We start from the raw sequence: 17086 nt of genomic DNA, 5'->3' as shown, positions 1-17086 counted from the left end.
AATGAATATACTGTTAGACGGATTTATCCCTCAAGTTGGATACCCCAAGTCCAACTAGTTCCTGAGTTCATCGTCGTGTTTCCGAAATGAATAAAACAACTTAAATGGTCTCCTTGTCTCCTTTTTCACTTGACAGTGACCTCAAAATGGTTTTCAGTAAACTCAGAAAGATGTATGAGAACCACCCTCCAAATTTGGCGCCTTTGACGCCTCCACTTTTCAGGGCGCCTACTTCGGCCAGCTTCCCTGGGCACCTTTGGGGCCTGGTCTCAGGGTCCTCAAATCATGCGCAACTAGCTCCCTCCCTTGCTCAGGTGCCTCGTTTCTGGGCAACCAATTGGGCCCCTTTCTTTCACGCTGCCGAGCCTCGGGTTAAGGCAAGTTGCTCGGTGATTTGTGGACCCTGAGACTACGCGACAGAGGTGTTCCTGGAAACTGGCCGAATTGTGCGCTTAAAAGTGCAGCAGGCGGCAAAGACGCCCAGTTTCAGGGCATGCAAAATTTGGAGTGCGGGAACTTTAATAAACTTTAAGTTTTCAATTTAAGTTTTCATTTCACAAAACTCTGTATTACGAACACAAATTTATATATCAAAAGTGTAACATAACTTCACATAAGAAATAATACAAAATTACATTTCTGTTGGTAACAAAAACGTTTTCAATACTAAAATCTTGATAGGAAAAAGCGAGAATTTCGTTAGGATAACCACCTGATTTTGTGAGATTTGTGACATCGTACAAACAGATAAACGACCAGAATGATCTCCGAGTGGATCAAAAATTGATAAAAGTGCCCAGCTATGTTCACTTGAGCTACGAGATTCGACAAGAGTTCACTTTGATTTAATGACTATTATTGTAAATCAGACAAAAACAGTGGCGCGTAAGCTGATCGTGAAATAAAGTATTGGCAGTCACTTCGTTTTAAATTTCTCCGGGTTGCAAGCAGAACACAGCACGTCCACACTAAGGTTACTCTCCGAGAGGAAGTACATGATGTGCAAAGCCTGCTTTTTGCAGCTTGGTTCGCCATGGCGACAGAAGTTGTCGTAGGCGTCCTGCCGCAGCAGAACGATCTTCTTGAGCTTCTTGAAGCCGCAGCGCTGCAGCTGCTGGGCCAGGTCGGGGCAGCCGTACGGCAGCCGTGAGGCCGCCACCAGCTGCAGCTCCTCCAGTGTGTCAGCGTGCGCGCGCGCCAGGGCCAGGGCAGTGGACAGCGGGTGCACGCCGCAGCGCAGCCACTGCAGGCCCACGGGGGTGGCTGGGAAGGTGAGCTTCGGCAGTGGGGCGGCAAACTGGCAGTGTACCTCCAGGCTGCGCAACGACGCCATGTTGCTCACCTCCCGCAGCTGCTCCCCGGCCAAGTTGGTGATGGACAGGTGTTTGAGGCGCGACATTGTCGCCACCAAATCGATGTGCTGCTGCTTGGGGGTCACTAGCTGCAGGCCCTCTAGGTGTGGCGCAACCTGCTGGAGCACGGTCAGGCTCCACTGAGGGTCAGGCTCGCAGTGCAGGCCGACCAGGGTGTGGACCTAAACAGTAAGAACGACGTGCCTGAGATTTTTTTTTAGCACGGAAACGAAAACTCCGTCCTAGGGTTCGTGGGTACCAGATTTCTGTGCTTTATGAAACTGTACACATTGTTGTTTTGCTTTACATTGAAATGAAATCGTCCCACCAAAACAAACGTCAAAAATGATACTACATGCCATTGTCTTGGATGAGAATTGCTTAGGAGTTTTTGAGTTCAACATTCTAAAGATATCTAACATGGTAGGTGTACGTCAGACCGTGGCTTATATCAGGCTTCGCAATGCTGCGCCAGTTCCGGCAACCCACGCCTGGCGCCTGGCAGCGCGGAGTGTACATGCCAGATTGGCTGTAGGTGAAATGTACTTGCAGGCATGCTTCAATCTGAAGCACACTTGAGTTTATTGGGTGGGCGATATACTTATATACTACACACTGGTAAAACAAAGGCATAAAAATTACGCTATTTAGGGCGTAAATAGTATCGGAATTTGAAGCAAAGTTTTAATGCCCTTCCCAAAGGCATAAACCCTTTTTAAAGGGGGTTTTCCCCCCTCTTTTGATGGCGACGATTTTTTTACCTCTGAGACACAACCGGTAAAAACCAAATGAAAAAACGGAATTTTTACAACATTTTCAAAAAAATATTTTGTTTTGTCTTCAGTCGTAAGGGAGTTATAGGTAGTGCAACAAAAGCCTGCAAAACATACAAAATTTCACTGCGCGACATTTTTCTCCGGAAGTTCTTAACTTTTTGGCGATTGGTTTGCGGCGTTTTGAAGATAAAAAAATGGTCTTTACTTTGGCCTACAATCATCCCTATAGCCCAAGGAAAACCATTATTAAAACCATACCGAAGTTTGTAGAGATATTTGGATACGTTGATAAAACACGTTTTCCTTGGGCTATAGGGATGATTGTAGGCCAAAGTAAAGACAATTTTTTTTTATCTTTAAAATGCTGCAAACCAATTGCCAGAAAGTTAAGAACTTCCGGAGAAAAATGTCGCGCAGTGAAATTTTGTATGTTTTGCCGGCTTTTGTTGAATTACCTATAACTCCCTTACAACCAAAGACAAAACAAAATTTATTTTTTGAAAATGTTGTAAAAATTCCGTTCTTTCATTTGGTTTTTACCGTTTGTCTCTAAGAGGTATATTTGAAAAATCATCGCCATCAAAAGAGGGGGAAAACCCTCCTAAAAAAGGGTACAGGGACGAGACTGCCCCCTTAAGGGCGTAAATCGTTGACGCCCTTAAAGGGCATAATTTTAATGCCTTTGTTTCACCAGTGCATCTAAGGTACCTTGCCAAAGCTGGTGTCTGCCAGTAGCTTCCATTTGGGTTTCATATCAGCGCATGCACTTATGGAATCGACGCAAAGGGCCCTCGGTGCGGCTCCAACATTCGCTTCCTGAGAAGGAGACAGTCAGAGATATTAGTTCACGAAAATTCGCTTCCACCAGTACATTTAAAATATATATGCAACAAAATCAGTTTCTCAAAAGAATTTTAGTTGCAAAATATACTTTTCATGGGAATTTCGTCACTCTCAATACTATGTAACATTTTGTGCATAAGCTATGATCATAGTTTTAAATTTCTTTTATAATGCACGAGTTAGTGCGTGACTGCACACGAAAGTCGCGTTGTTGCACATTAATTCGTGCGTTCCACGCGCATGCTCAGTTATGTGCAAAGCTTATGAAAAAAAAACTAAGTAGTAATTTAGTGTGCACAGAATCATACGCAACTTGTGTGACATCACGTACAACTTCGAAAAATTTGGCGTCTTGTGTTAAATTGTCGAAAGGTAATACCGTAATTAGAGATAAACTATAAAAAAGTTCCACACCGCTCCATTTTCAAGACACACTACATTTTGAGACTGAAGCATTGAAGTTGTAGATTTCAGGGGCAATTATTCGCGTCGTCCCACGTCACCGCGTAACGTCACACGCGGATGTGAGCAAGCCCAGGACTAAAAACAATACCATGGACCACAAAATCCATTGCTGCACCAGTTTGGATGTGTAACGATCCCCCGCAAAGGCGGAACTGTTTTCAAACAGCATACACAACAAAGGTTTTAAACAAAAAAAATTGCCCAAGAATTATTGATTCAGTATTATGCATGTCGATGTTAATATACTGCAATTAAAATTAAATACAGAGCCGTTGGCGTGCCGTTCGCCACTTTTTTCTTTAGTGGCGTGGGTCCAAAGTTTTGCTCCTCCTCTGCTTACCATTTGCGGTGGCAGCGGACGGAGGTCGTAATGAAAAGGCTTCATCCAATACGTGCCGACCAGGCCAGTGCGGTGCCACTTCACACTGACCGCATCTCCATCATAGCAAAACGCAGTCACAATTCCAGGCCCTGGAGGTGTGCCTTCGAAGTCCTTGTACTTCTCGTAGCCACACTGGCCATGTCTCCAGACGCGCGCCACTCTGCTGCCTATCACCATTGAGGGCTTCATGAGCGCCCCGGGTATGTTCGCAGTGTTGGTGCTCTCTTCCCAGTGTACTGCTGCGGAAAATAACCAATAAGCAACCAAAGGCACTGCTGCAAAGTCATAAAACAAAACGTAAGTCCGTTTCCGCTAGAAATAAAGAGTGGCTAATCCGACCAGATTTCCCCTAACTAAATGCATGCGTGATCATGTGGGTGTTTCTGGTCGATGCTTCATTTCCAGCGGAACGTCTTCAAACTTATTGCTCGACCCAACGCTTCAATTTTGAAGCCATTTTGAGGCCATTAGCGGACATTGCGGGTACTCACCAACATCGCGGTGATCGTCTTGCTGGGCAGATTGTTTCAGCTGTCCGAAGCACGCCAGTCGGCACAGCAGGAGTCTGGCCTCGGGCTTCCCCGCGGGCTTCACGACCCCCTCCCACGCCGCGACGTCGCCGCGGCGCACCGTGACACTGCACTCGACCGACGGGTCCGTCAGGTCGGCCAGCAAACGCACAGCGTCCCTGGCTAATCCTGCAGGACACGATATTAGACCGAGTCTTTCATGGGTCGCCCGAAGTTCATGCAGATTACAATTCCTAACGGCACTGAGAATGAATGGATCACCTCCACCACCCCTTAAATGGGTGATGAAACTTCGTCGCCCAATTTTGGGTGACGAAATATTCATCTCCCGAAATTTGGTAAGCGGCGTTAGATCGCCCAAATTTGGGTCACGTCGATGACGCCGCGTCCTTCCGGGGCCAACACGATGACCGCTATGTGGCGTTGAGGCCGCCGTGCCGTGAGACCCTGAGGCCTCAACGCCACATAGCGGTCATCGGGGACCTCACGGCGTCGCCAACGACGTTACCGTGGCGACCTAACGCCGGTTACCAAATTTCAGGTGATGAATATTTCTTCACCCAAAATTAGGCAACGAAGTTGCATCACCCATTTAAAGGGTGGTGACCCATTCATTCTCAGTGGGTGCGACGGATGTCCGGTTCTGGCAGACACCACGTTCAGTGGACTCTTTGGCCAGGTTGTGGCAGCCTTGTGAGCATCAATTTTGATTGCCGATTTAGTCACAGAATTAGTTAAGTCACAGTGACCCGATGTGATCACTAGTTACATAGTCTCGGTTGTTTGTTGGTTGAGCGATGGCGAAGCTCGTTACTCCAGTGGGGTTAAAAAACTTTTTCTGTCTGCACGCTCAGACCTATAAGGACTTTTTTCTCTCTTGCTTATAGCGGTTTTTGAGCAAACGTAAAATGTCCTATTTTCTCCTTAACTATGCACAATTTTGATCGTTTTAGGGATATAATTGTCAATATATCATGTAGAAATTGAGAAGTACATTGCAAATGACATTAAGTCCGGTTTAATGGACTATAAACATTACACAATGAACAAAATAGTGCATAGCAAAAAAGAAAATATTACATATTACGTTTGCACAAAAACCTTTATGGCAAAAGATAAAAAGTCAATACGAGTCTGAGAGTGTGCATGTGAGCGTGCGCGTGTGTATGTGCACTACTCCTGAACGGCTCGGCCGATCTGGCTGAGATTTTGCAGGGTCATTAGGTATGTCCTTGGCTCGCAGGGCGTGCTAACTTAACATTTATTGAAATTTTGGGTGCCTTTATCTCGTCAACGACAAAAGGTTAAAAAGTTATGCACAGGGTAACTTAAATTTAAAATTTGACTTTGAATTTAAGTTATTCTATGCATAACTTTTTTATTTCCAGCCGCTTACGAAATAAAATGTCAAAAATCGCAAATAAGTGTTAAGTTAGCACACCCTGTTGGCTCGCCACACACCAAAATGCAGCTTTCTACCTCAATCCATGTGGTCATTACAGTCAAAAAACACTTAAAACGGCAAAGAAAAAATTAACTTTTTACTCACATATGTTGTCATGTTAAGTTGTACATCATTTCATATGTTTTGGAGGGTGCTGGTAATAAAAATGGAATCTATTTCGACCTCTGACCCAGGTGGGAGTCCTAATGGGACAAAAGCTAGCCAGAATTTGAGGGGTGTCCAACAGAAAATGTCATGCAGTTTGCCCAGCGAACCAACCTTGCCGCCCCGCCCCATACTTGAAATGGGGGTCTGGGGGGCGGAACCCCCCAACATAAAGGTTCGAACCGAATGATGCTTTGACGTGCAATCGGGTCTCTTAGTGTGGCGATGTGTGGCGAGAGAGTCAGCCGAAGGCAGGCCAGCGCCGCAGGCCAAGGTAGGTGTAAACGCCAGGCGTGGATTGTCGGAGCTGACGCAGTATCGCGAAGCCCGTTACAAGCCACTGTCTGGCGTACACCTACCTTGAGCACTCTGCAAACTCAAGTGTGTGCCAGGCATGCACTTCTTGGTGCATGCCTGGAGGCACACACTTCTTTTCTGCATGCCTGGCAGGCTCACACTTCTTTGCTGCATGCCTCAGGCACACACTTGCTTGTATGCATGCATTAGCGACGGCAAATGTGTGCCTGAGGCATGCAACAAGAAGTGTGTGCGCCTGCCAGGCATGCAGAAGAGAAGTATGTGCCTGCCAGGCATGTAGAAAAGAAGCGTGTGCCTGCAGGCATGCACCAAGACGTGCATGCCTGGCACACACTTGAGTTTCCAGAGCACACAGCAAAAGATTGTTTTAAAACAGCATTAGTAAAAAAAAATAATTAGGAACAAATTCGTTGTTTGTAAACTCACTTTTGAACAACAGCGTTGTCGAGGTTGGTAATTGTGTTGTTGTCGTGTAACAACGTTTATTAACAGTATATTACCTCCTGGCACTGCAGTCTCCTTGGCCCGCTCCCAGCCACCGGAGTCCGCCTCCATCGCGTCCTGCACGCGCTCCCGGGCCGTGTCCAGATCAGCCATTTCCCGCTGGAGCTTTTCCAAGCATTTCTCCAGGTCGAAGTAGAGTAACTCCACCCCAAGGTGGACCGAGATCTGGGATTGGGTCACGGATTCGGTTCAAACTTTGTGGGTTCAATAGGTACCACTAGGACCTATCAACCCTAAAAGGAAAGTTGGCTAGCTCAAATAGAACCTGAGATATTTGCATTTTTCTAAATTTGGCTAATTTAGCGGAAAAATGTCGCTTTCTGATTTTTTAATGGTAAAAGTTGTTTGCTTAGTTCTGGCTTATGTTTCTTCTTTCTAGTCATAAAAAAAGGAGAAAAATGGTGGTAGGCCAAGTTTTGTACGTTGCTTGGTTTGGCCTACTCAAGCAATTTTGTCGAATTCATCGAAACTCTGATACCCAAAATACTCCACCTTGGATTTGACCCTGGTAAGTCTCATTTCACTTATTTTACTCTAATAAACAATTGCTATATAGTCCCTAGCACCAACAATTCCATATAAGCCAGAAAATCAAAAACACATTTTTCAATTTTCTACTTTGACCTATTTTTGTCGCTTTTGTCAAGGTTGGGGCTTCTACATGAGCTTGGGTGATAGGAAAGATCCTCCCTGCCCTCCATTTAGATAGTATCAACACAAACAAAGAAACCCAAACTCAAAGTGCACTAAAAATTTATAAGGAAATTGTTTTGAGCAAATTTTACAAGCTTACGAGGGATGTGAGGTATTTAAATCGGAGGAAAATGTGATGCTTCAGCCAAAAGCGGATTTGTGGTTCATTAGTTATCTTTCTCTAGTAGGATTGGTGCCCTTTTAACCATGAGAATGTTCCTCCTTGATAATCAGTGATAAAACCCTCATTCGGTATGGGGTTGTTGGACTTACGATTTCAACGCATTAACAAAGTAATGACCCATTTATTTTGGTTGTTCGCAACGTGTAAGCTGAACCCCTTGGTCTGTAGTAATCCAGTTGGTCTCAAAAATTAACAAACCAAATGGAACCAGGCTGAGTTATTGAGACTAAGCGGTTGAACTTATACGTTGCAAACAACCTAAATAAATGGGTCATTACTTTGTTAATGCGTTGAAATCGTAAGTCCAACAACCCTATATCGAATGAGGGTTTTATCACTGATTACCAAGGAGGAACATTCTCATGGTTAAAAGAGCACCAATCCTACCAGAGAAAGCTAACTAATGAACCACAAATCCACTTTTGGCTGAAGCATCACATTTTCCTCCGATTTAAATTCCTCACACCCCTCGTAAACTTGCAAAATTTGCTCGAAACAATTTCCTTATAAATTTTTAGTGCACCTTGAGTTTGGGTCTCTTTGTCTGTGTTGATACAATCATACTTGAGGGCAGGGAGGGTCTTCCCTGTCACCTAAGATCATGTAGAAGCCCTAATCTTGACAAAAGCAACAAAAATAGGTCAAAGTAGAAAATTGAAAAATTGTGTTTTTTATTTTTCTGGCTTATATGGAGTTGTTGGTGCAAGGGACTATATAGCAATTGTTTATTAGAGTAAAATAAGTGAAATGAGACTTACCAGGGTCAAATCCAAGGTGGAGTATTTTGGGTATCAGAGTTTCGATGAATTCGACAAAATTGCTTGAGTAGGCCAAACCAAGCAACGTACAAAACTTGGCCTACCACCATTTTTCTTCTTTTTTTATGACTAGAAAGAAGAAACATAAGCCAGAACTAAGCAAACAACTTTTACCATTAAAAAATCAGAAAGCGACATTTTTCCGCTAAATTAGCCAAATGTAGAAAAATGCAAATATCTCAGGTTCTATTTGAGCTAGCCAACTTTCCTTTTAGGGTTGATAGGTCCTAGTGGTACCTATTGAACCCACAAAGTTTGAACCGAATCCGTGACCCAATCCCAGATCTCGGTCCACCTTGGGGTGGAGTTACTCAGTAGTGGTAGGCGGACACCAGCGTTGCTTGCAGCTTGGACAGGCCCTCCTTGCCCTGCTGCAGCGCCTCCAGGTGCCGCTCCGCCTCCGCGGCTCGCTCCTTCTTGAGGCTGCGCACGGCGTGGTCCTCCACACACTCGGCCGACGCCTCCTTCTTGCACGAGACGCACCAGAAGCGTGGCGCACTGCAAGAAAAAAAAACACAACAAAAGTACAATCACTGGCAAATTTTTTATCAGGAATTTATTGTACTTTCAAAGTAGTTGTACAAAGTACAATGGAACTGGTATTACGAGTGCTGGGCAGTCCAGGACGTGTGGTTTGTACAATTCCCATTGTACTTTGTACAATCCCCGTTGTACTTTTATTGTACAGTTTTTGTTGTACTTTTGTTGTGCTATTCACACTTTTTCTTGCAGTGCGGCCTGGAAACAAATGAACGACCCAGCGACTTCTATGGAAAACCAAAACGGTGCATGGCATGCTCCACCTGGGAGTAAACCACAATGCTCGCTCATCCTGGAGTGCTCGCAAGCTGCAAGCACGTCAAAGTGCACAGCGTGACAGGTGTCACTCACCATACACAGCAACGGGTGAACTTCTGGGATTCCAAATGTATCAAATCGAATGTTTTAATTGCTCCCTCGTCTCATCGCGGTGCCAGAAGTATATAAATTTATCCTAATAGTGCAAAATGAACGGGTCGTGTCCGCGGGCTAATCCCGTTGTTGGCCCGTCTGGGGCAGGCCCAGTGGCCGAGCGTATCTAGGAACCGTTTTTGCCGTGGCTGTTACAATATCTTAAAGGGGGGCGTTAAGTAAAATTTCGAATTTTTCCATGTTTTTTCAGCCGTCTTTTCTTACATATTTGTCTCCCTGACATGAAAATGGACATCACCATTGGATTCTCCATGCCTTTTTACCATTAAACCATCTTTTGTTGCGCGTCTGGTGGCACTTTTTGAATTTCCGCAAACATTTTAGATTTGGTCCATATTTGGGTTTTAATCCTTGCGCGCAGGATTTCAAATCCAAATGTTGTCCTAAAAATCTGACGAAGTTGCAACATCTTTTTATGGTCAAAATGAAGGAAAACAAGGGAGCCGGATTTCAAAAACATGTTTTCTTTCGGTCTTAATCTTGAAAACTAGAATTATGACTGTTTTTATGCCGCTTTTGGACATTCATTGACCTGTAACTAAAGATTGAGACACATTCTTGACAAAAACTCTCCCTTGTCTTCTAGCTATTTGAACACTGATCATTTTAAGCTATCGCACAACATTCTACCTCTTATGGTCTCCGAGATATCCTGCGCGCAAGGTCCAAAAAAAGTTAACGAGAAAAACCGCGGTTTTAAGTTGAAGGGCCTAACCTAACCTCACAGTGATTGTACGAATTTAAAGCTCCCTATGCCGATTTGACGGTGCTGTGGGTCAAAATATGGTCAGGTTTGGTTGTACTAAGGCCCAAAGAGTCGAAAAAAAGCAAAAACTGAAAATCGATTTTCTTCTCTTTACCCCCCCTCCTCCCCCTAATTGGATTCTTCTAGTCTTGTTTTCGCACAAATCTCTTTTCATCAACATTCTGATTTTTGCGACATAATTTAAAAATGAATTTTTACTAGAAAGTGCTAAGTACAATAGTTTGAAATCGCGCTATCATCTTCAAAAGTGAATTGATGGCTTTAAATCATGACATGAATGCAGCAACTGGTAACTAGTGCTTTGTCTTAATTTTGTTTTTTAAATTCTTACATCATGCAAGACAAGCATTAGGGATTTCGCCTGAAGGGACTTAGTGTGAGAGTCGCCGCACCACAAGCTCACCTGTTGGGAGTGTCAAGCAGCGAGAAGTTGTCCACCAACTCTTCTGGGGCGGCGAGGAATTCCTAGACAGGGGAAAAACAATAAGACTCATCTCTTTTTGGAACATGCTCTGTAAACTCAAGTGTGTGCCAGGCATGCACTTCTTGGTACATGCCTGTAGGCACACACTTCCTTGCTGCATGCCTTAGGCACACACTTGCTTGTATGCATGCATTCGGCGGTAAGTGGTGTGCCTGAGGCATGCGGCAAAAAAGTGTGCGCCTGCCAGTGCCAGGCATGCAGATAAGAAGTATGTGCCTGCATTAAGTTTAACGATAACGTCGTAAACCTTTAAATTGAGGTTAACAACCCTGCTCATGTGAACTGAGTATGCTAAAGAGAACTCCTCCTTCTGGGACCAAAATGACACGGCAAACCAACACTGCTACACGTACCTTTTTGTCCAGGGGACACACTTTGGTCGGAAGTTGCTGGAGACACTTCAAGCAATACGAGTGCCCACATGGAAGGACCTTCGGCCGACGCTCCACCAAGTTGAATTGCTCCAGGCACACCTGGCACTCCATGGTCTGCGAGCAGGGCGTGCTAACATTACACTCTTGCCATTAACGTTAATTCTGTATCTCGCAAACGACTAGAGATAGAAAAATTACGCATTAGGATGACTTTGACTTAAATTTTATTTAATATGGGGTCATCCCTATGCAGAACTTCTTGACTGAGGGATAGCGAAGCCCGTAACTCGGGTGGGATTGAAAAACCTTTACTGTTTCTTTGTTGACCGACCGTCTGTTGGTATCCTACTCCCGAACGGCTCGGCCGATCCGGCTGAAATTTTGGAGGGTCATTTGATACGCCCTTGGCTCGCCGCACGACAAAATTCAACTGTCTGCCAGCGATGTACAAATTTTCTTAACCCATACCATACGCCACACGTGACTGAGAGGCGACATTTGCTATAATTTTCACTAAAATCACAACTTTTTTCAACTTTTAACTGCTCAAGAGCCTAAACCGAAATTCGTAGACGTGACCATCATTTCTACTCAAGAAACTGTAATGCCTCTAACAAATTTGTACAAAATCATTTCAGGTGTTCGACAAATCCCGTCAAAGCTTCACTACAAATCTATGGGCGGTACACACGGTGTGGCGAAGGAGGTAAAACGTGTACCGCTTTCGTATAGGGTACTTTCGTAGATCCCTGAACCGGAAGCACACAGACGCCATGTTGGCGGAAGTAGATCCAAACTTGACATGGGAAAGAGACGTTAGTCAAACGTATCGGGCACACTTGAACATAAACAGTCGTTTGATACTTGCTTGCAGTGCATGTGTGTTTCGCGAGCAATTTTGTACAGATCGGCTATAGTTTTAGATCCGAAGAGAGGTTAGTTTCCGGCCAATTTGGCGTCTGCTGGTCGGCTTGCTTCCGGTTCAGGATCTACGAAAGTACCCTATTGGCGGTAAAATCTGGAGCCCGCCAATTACGCACCCTACAAACCGAAGGGAAAACGGCGGTACAGTGTATTACCGCCAATTGCGCGCCGTTTAGATGGTGCGTAAAAGGAGGTACAAAATATTACCGCCCGTAACGTTCCCTCAGAGTGCCAAGAAAAAGGCGGTAAAGCTCTCGAAAGGAGGTACAAACAGTTCTGTTGGGGCGGTAATTTCTGTACCGCCTTCGTATTGGCGGTAAAACGTGGACACCGCCAATACAAAATTACCGCCAGTAAAGGGTGGAAATATTACCGCCTTTAGATTTGGAGTGTTCGTATCGTACTGCCCGGGATTTCCGAATTTATTTTTAACATTGATACAAGCATCAGAATACACTTCCCTCGGAACTTTCAACGTACATGGCGATGGGTCCTATGAACAAAGCACTGATACTTTGACAGAGTGACGAAAGTCCAAAATTTTGATAAAATGAGATTTTTGGCTGCGTTCTAGAACTTTTGATTTTCTGTCGACTGGTGAAAAGCATATGTCGATATCTCTAATAGATTCAGCGTAGGAAAATACTTCAAAATGACGAAAGTCCAACTGTACTTTGACAAAATGACGAAAGTCCAGCCGTACTTTGACAAAATGACGAAAGTCCAACTGTACTTTGACAAAATGACGAAAGTCCAGCCGTTCTTTGACAAAACGACGAAAGTCCAACCGTACTTTGACAATATGACGAAAGTCCCAACTGCAAAAACCGGTCGTAGTTAACTATTGCTTTCCAATCAAGATAATTATTCATGAGTTCAGTGACGGCATGAACATAAAACATGCCAGAGTTGAAAAGTTTCATTTAATTTGTGTTAGCAGTAAAGGTGGACTTTCGCCATATTGTCAAATTACGTATGGACTTTCGTCGTTTTATCAAAGTACGGTTGGACTTTCGTCGTTTTGTCAAAGTACTGTTGGACTTTCGTCGTTTTGACCTAATTTTCGTACGCTGAGAAATGGCGAATGTCCACTATCTCGGGAACTAAGCTGCCGATTGCAATGGCTCTTGAACCTAAAGAACACTCATGCCTTCAGGATTCTATGGTGTTAAACTCAACCATCAAATCCCAGAACTCTATTTTGCAGCTCAAATTTTAGACTTGTTTTGACTCTCCTGAAAAATAAGAGATTGTGGACTTTCGTCACTTTGTCAAAGTACCAGTGACCGATGTCCTTTGGGTCGCTCGAACAAAGTCCGATCTCCTTCGGGTCACTCGAACAAAGACCTATCTCCATTACCTAACCTCTCAACGCGTTCATTTTGGAGTCTCAAGAACAATCTCTACGTTTTGATTCCACACAAATGAGTTTAAAATAATCATTCCCCATGTTTGGAACACAACCTGCAAACTATTGTTTGAGTTGGATGTCTGTTGCGAGAACCACAAGATAAAAAAGCGACGAATGCAGAAACGGCCGAAATGGAGATCGGTCTATGTTGGAGCGACCCGAAGGAGATCGGTCTTTGTTCGAGCGACCCAAAAGACATCGGTCTTTGTTCATAGGGTCCATCGATGGAAATGTCCGAAGGCGGGCGCACTCGAGCAAGAGTCGGGCCATTGTCCGTAGAAGCATGCGTAACGGTCACAATCGTGGCGTCATAGCTTCAGTTCCGAGGGGTGAATCACTAGTGTACTCATGTGTACAAATTTGCCCGTACTCAGTGTACTCACAAGTTTAATAAGTGTGAAAATCAGTACTTTTTCGCTTGATTTGGCGTTGAGTGTCAAAACGCTAAATAAAGCCTTTAAACGTTTACAAATGCGAAATTTGTGAGCAAAGTAAGGTGTACTCACCCGTTCTCATGTACTCATGTGTACACCAGAACGCTGAGACATTCACCCCTCGTTCAGTTCTCCGAATATTACGGAACTTTTGGACCGTCTTCGGCGAAATTTCTAGCCTCGACCGTAGCGGCCATTTCCACGACTTCCCCGGGGAAGTCGTAGGATGGCCGTAACGGCATTTTCGCACGTTTAAAACCTTACGAAGTATTGTGAGCACACACAGTACAACCTAATCTAGTTCGTTATAGGAAGAAATAGTTCGTAAATTCCGAACTTACTGTATGTTCTATATAAGCTTACGTATGCTCAAAATACTTTGTAATATGAAAAGCTACTTGAAAGCGTAACAGGGATAATACCTTAAGTCGGACATCTAAAACTCCGACGAAAAAGGTAACAAGCTCAGAATGTGTACCTGAATTGCCGGGCTTCACTTTGATCAACCCTGAAGTTCAAAATTTGAGACAGTCCTACTAGCAGTTCCGAGAAGGCAAAGTGTTGAACGGAAGGTAGCTAAAAAAATATTTAGATCAGTGATTCGTAAGCGTGAAATCGTCAACGACAACCACTCTACAAATCGAAAAGCGTAACATTGTATGCTCCGCCTGGAGCATGCCTGCAAGCACGCTCTAGCTAGCGCATGCCTGTCAAGCGTGCACTTACTAGTGCACGCTTCCTGATGCAGACAACTCCCTATCCCTTATGCACTAGATGTATGCTTCAGTCAGCGTGTGCATGGCATTTAAGCTCTAGCAGGTGCATGCTCGGCCGTCATATTCCGTAGAGCGTACAGTGTACGCTTTACGATTTGTAGAGCAACAGGAAGAGACTAACAAAATGGAAAGGTCGCAAACTGATTGGAAGTAAGAAGCCCTGCTCAAGTGTTCTGTGGAGCAGGCTTATAAAACTACCGCACTGTTAAAACAACCGCTCGCGTGTTAAGTTTCGAATATGTACACCTTCCGAAATTCCCTCGTGAGATAACTCATGGATTACCTTGCGTTTGACTGGCCAGGCGAGACTAAACTCAAATAAATCTACTCAAATAAGTCCCAGGATCTACGGTCTCCTTTGAGTCAGAAGACAAGTCGCGTTACGCAAGATGTGATGAGGGCCAAGCTCGCGAGCCAGAGGCGGTAGCGCAACAACAGAGGTTCAGTGGTGTCTCTGTTTTCTAGGTGTGGGAGCACTGCACGTCACCCTGCCTTGTGGACGTCCCTAAAGTCCTCCGCACTCGGAAATGTCTACAAAGCTCTTTCTTCGCAATAAGCAGGAATAGGGTATTTTCGCGAATCTTGAAACGGAAGGAAGAAGTACACCAGTAAGTGTACAACTTTCAGTCCCCTCGCCTGAGGAGGGGTTCAGGGGCAGCCGTCTTTACCCCTCTTCAGGCGAGGGGACGGAAGTTGTGCACTTACTGGTGTACTTCTTCCTTCCGTTTCACACACTAAATGTTTTTGTACGAATTTTCTTTGAGACATCACAGTTTTTTGTACACACGAACTTTTCGTACAAATTTGTACAATAGTTTGTACAATTGTACAAAAATGGCGGAAAATGTGCAGTTTTTCGTACGAAAATTGTACGAAAAGTTCGTGTGCACCAAAAACTATGACGTCTCGTACAAAATTGTACTTAACATTTAGTGTGCACGATTCGCAGAAATACCCTATTCTTCGTATTACGAAGCAAATATTTCTTAGGCTTTTTACATTACAGAAAATAAATTAGAGCTCATCGGGCACAGCACATTACGTGCTCAAAGCTGTTTGACACTTATCGTGAGCGTGAGATAAACACGGGACTCTCGCGGCTGCTCAGTGCTCGCTCGTGCCGGCAAATCCAGCCTTGGCGCAGACACTACCAAGTTAAGTGTGTACTCGCTCCATGTGTATACCCAATACACTCTTAAGTTCTCAACGTTTCTTCTCGTAGTCCGTTTCAGACGTTTCCCTAGAGACCACCTAACTTGAGACCAGAAAACTCAAGCCCTCAGGAAAACGCGGTTTACCGTTTTAATTTTGCTACTACGAAATAAAGCGTGCATAGGATAGGGCTATGTTGGCCATAAAATTGATAGTAACCCCGACCAACGACTCCTCACAATAACTTATCTCCGAATTCAAGTAATTCTGTGTAGAATGGTGGTCACCACCAACCCCTGACCCCGCATACCTGAAAAATAGGCACCGTTCTGGGATTTCAAGTTTTGTTACGGCTCGCTGGCTATTGAGGGTTTTAACGTCGGTATTAGGGCACATCCCAAGGTGTAATAGTAACCAAATGTAAGCTTCTGACTTATTTTCACCCTTTTACACGCCACTTCTTGACTATATAATCCACAGCTTCAAAACAGCCGGTCCTAATAGTCTGCGCGGTTTCTTCCCCTTTTGACGGAACGATAACACCACGTGGGCAGGAAAAAATTGCTCTCTTGGTCCCGAAACCCCACTCATGTAAATCTTTTCAGAACGTCAGAAATCTGTCTGAAAACCTGATCGAATTTCGCGCACCTCTGAACGCTGAAAACTCATTCTGACATTCTGTAGAAACCAGGCCATCCATTTTAGGTCAAGTTTTCGGAACTTCAGCTTTCAGAGGTGTGCGAATTTTGATCGGGATTTCAGACATGTTTCTGACATTCTGACAACTTACACGAGTTCACCAGGCTTCATACGAAGAGTTTTTTTTAGACTGGAGTCAGCTGAAGTCAAATTCTTGTTCATTGGTCAGTTTTATAAAACAACCGAATATGAGCCATTTTGGGAAGGAAAGTGGTAGTGGCTCAGTACATACATGCACGATCGCTCGAAAATATATATTAATATTCATAAAAACGCCCGCCGCAATATCAAATATTTCTTGCTCGGTCGCTCGAAATTGGATTTAAAAAAAAAATATTTGGAAAATATGTTAACACCTTCTCAGGTAATGCTGTGCACGATCGGTCGAAATTAAAATAAAATAAAATAATTATTCAAAAAATACAAGATAATTTTGGATGTAACTGTGAAATGTTTGATCAAATATCCTAATTTAAAGTAAAAAAAAATACAAATATTTCAATATAACCAGTGTCAAGCTTCCACTACATCCCCCCCCCACACACTCCGAGTGCGAGACCAGGCACCCTCCTAAGAGGCTAGAACACGGAGCATGAGACAGGCCTAGGGGGCCCCAGGCG

General features: G+C 44.2%; 2 protein-coding genes across 31 annotated transcripts in view; one reads left to right on the top strand and one right to left on the bottom strand.

Annotated features, from left to right (window-relative positions):
• LOC117640739 overlaps positions 1-17086 on the top strand; it is a 43262-nt gene that overhangs the window by 12797 nt on the left and 13379 nt on the right. The window lies entirely within an intron of this gene.
• Positions 541-16232, bottom strand: LOC117640740. 17 transcript variants are annotated; one of them, XM_034377608.1, is made up of 10 exons: positions 14737-14757; positions 14318-14415; positions 11050-11184; positions 10616-10677; positions 8793-8972; positions 6776-6915; positions 4310-4516; positions 3777-4057; positions 2837-2944; positions 541-1534 (listed from the first exon to the last, which is right to left on the bottom strand). In XM_034377608.1, the coding sequence occupies exons 3-10, from the start codon at positions 11179-11181 to the stop codon at positions 917-919; spliced, it is 1728 nt and encodes a 575-aa protein (XP_034233499.1). In that variant the 5' UTR covers positions 11182-11184; positions 14318-14415; positions 14737-14757; the 3' UTR covers positions 541-916. The 17 variants fall into 17 exon arrangements, with proteins under 17 accessions (XP_034233499.1, XP_034233511.1, XP_034233510.1 ...); XM_034377620.1 differs by lacking the exons at positions 14318-14415; positions 14737-14757 and adding an exon at positions 16211-16232; XM_034377619.1 differs by lacking the exons at positions 14318-14415; positions 14737-14757 and adding an exon at positions 15658-15680.

This window comes from Thrips palmi, unplaced genomic scaffold (assembly GCF_012932325.1).
Source record: "Thrips palmi isolate BJ-2018 unplaced genomic scaffold, TpBJ-2018v1 HiC_scaffold_12, whole genome shotgun sequence".
NCBI classification, from domain to species: domain Eukaryota; kingdom Metazoa; phylum Arthropoda; class Insecta; order Thysanoptera; family Thripidae; genus Thrips; species Thrips palmi.
This window is presented reverse-complemented; position numbering and strand designations above follow the sequence as displayed.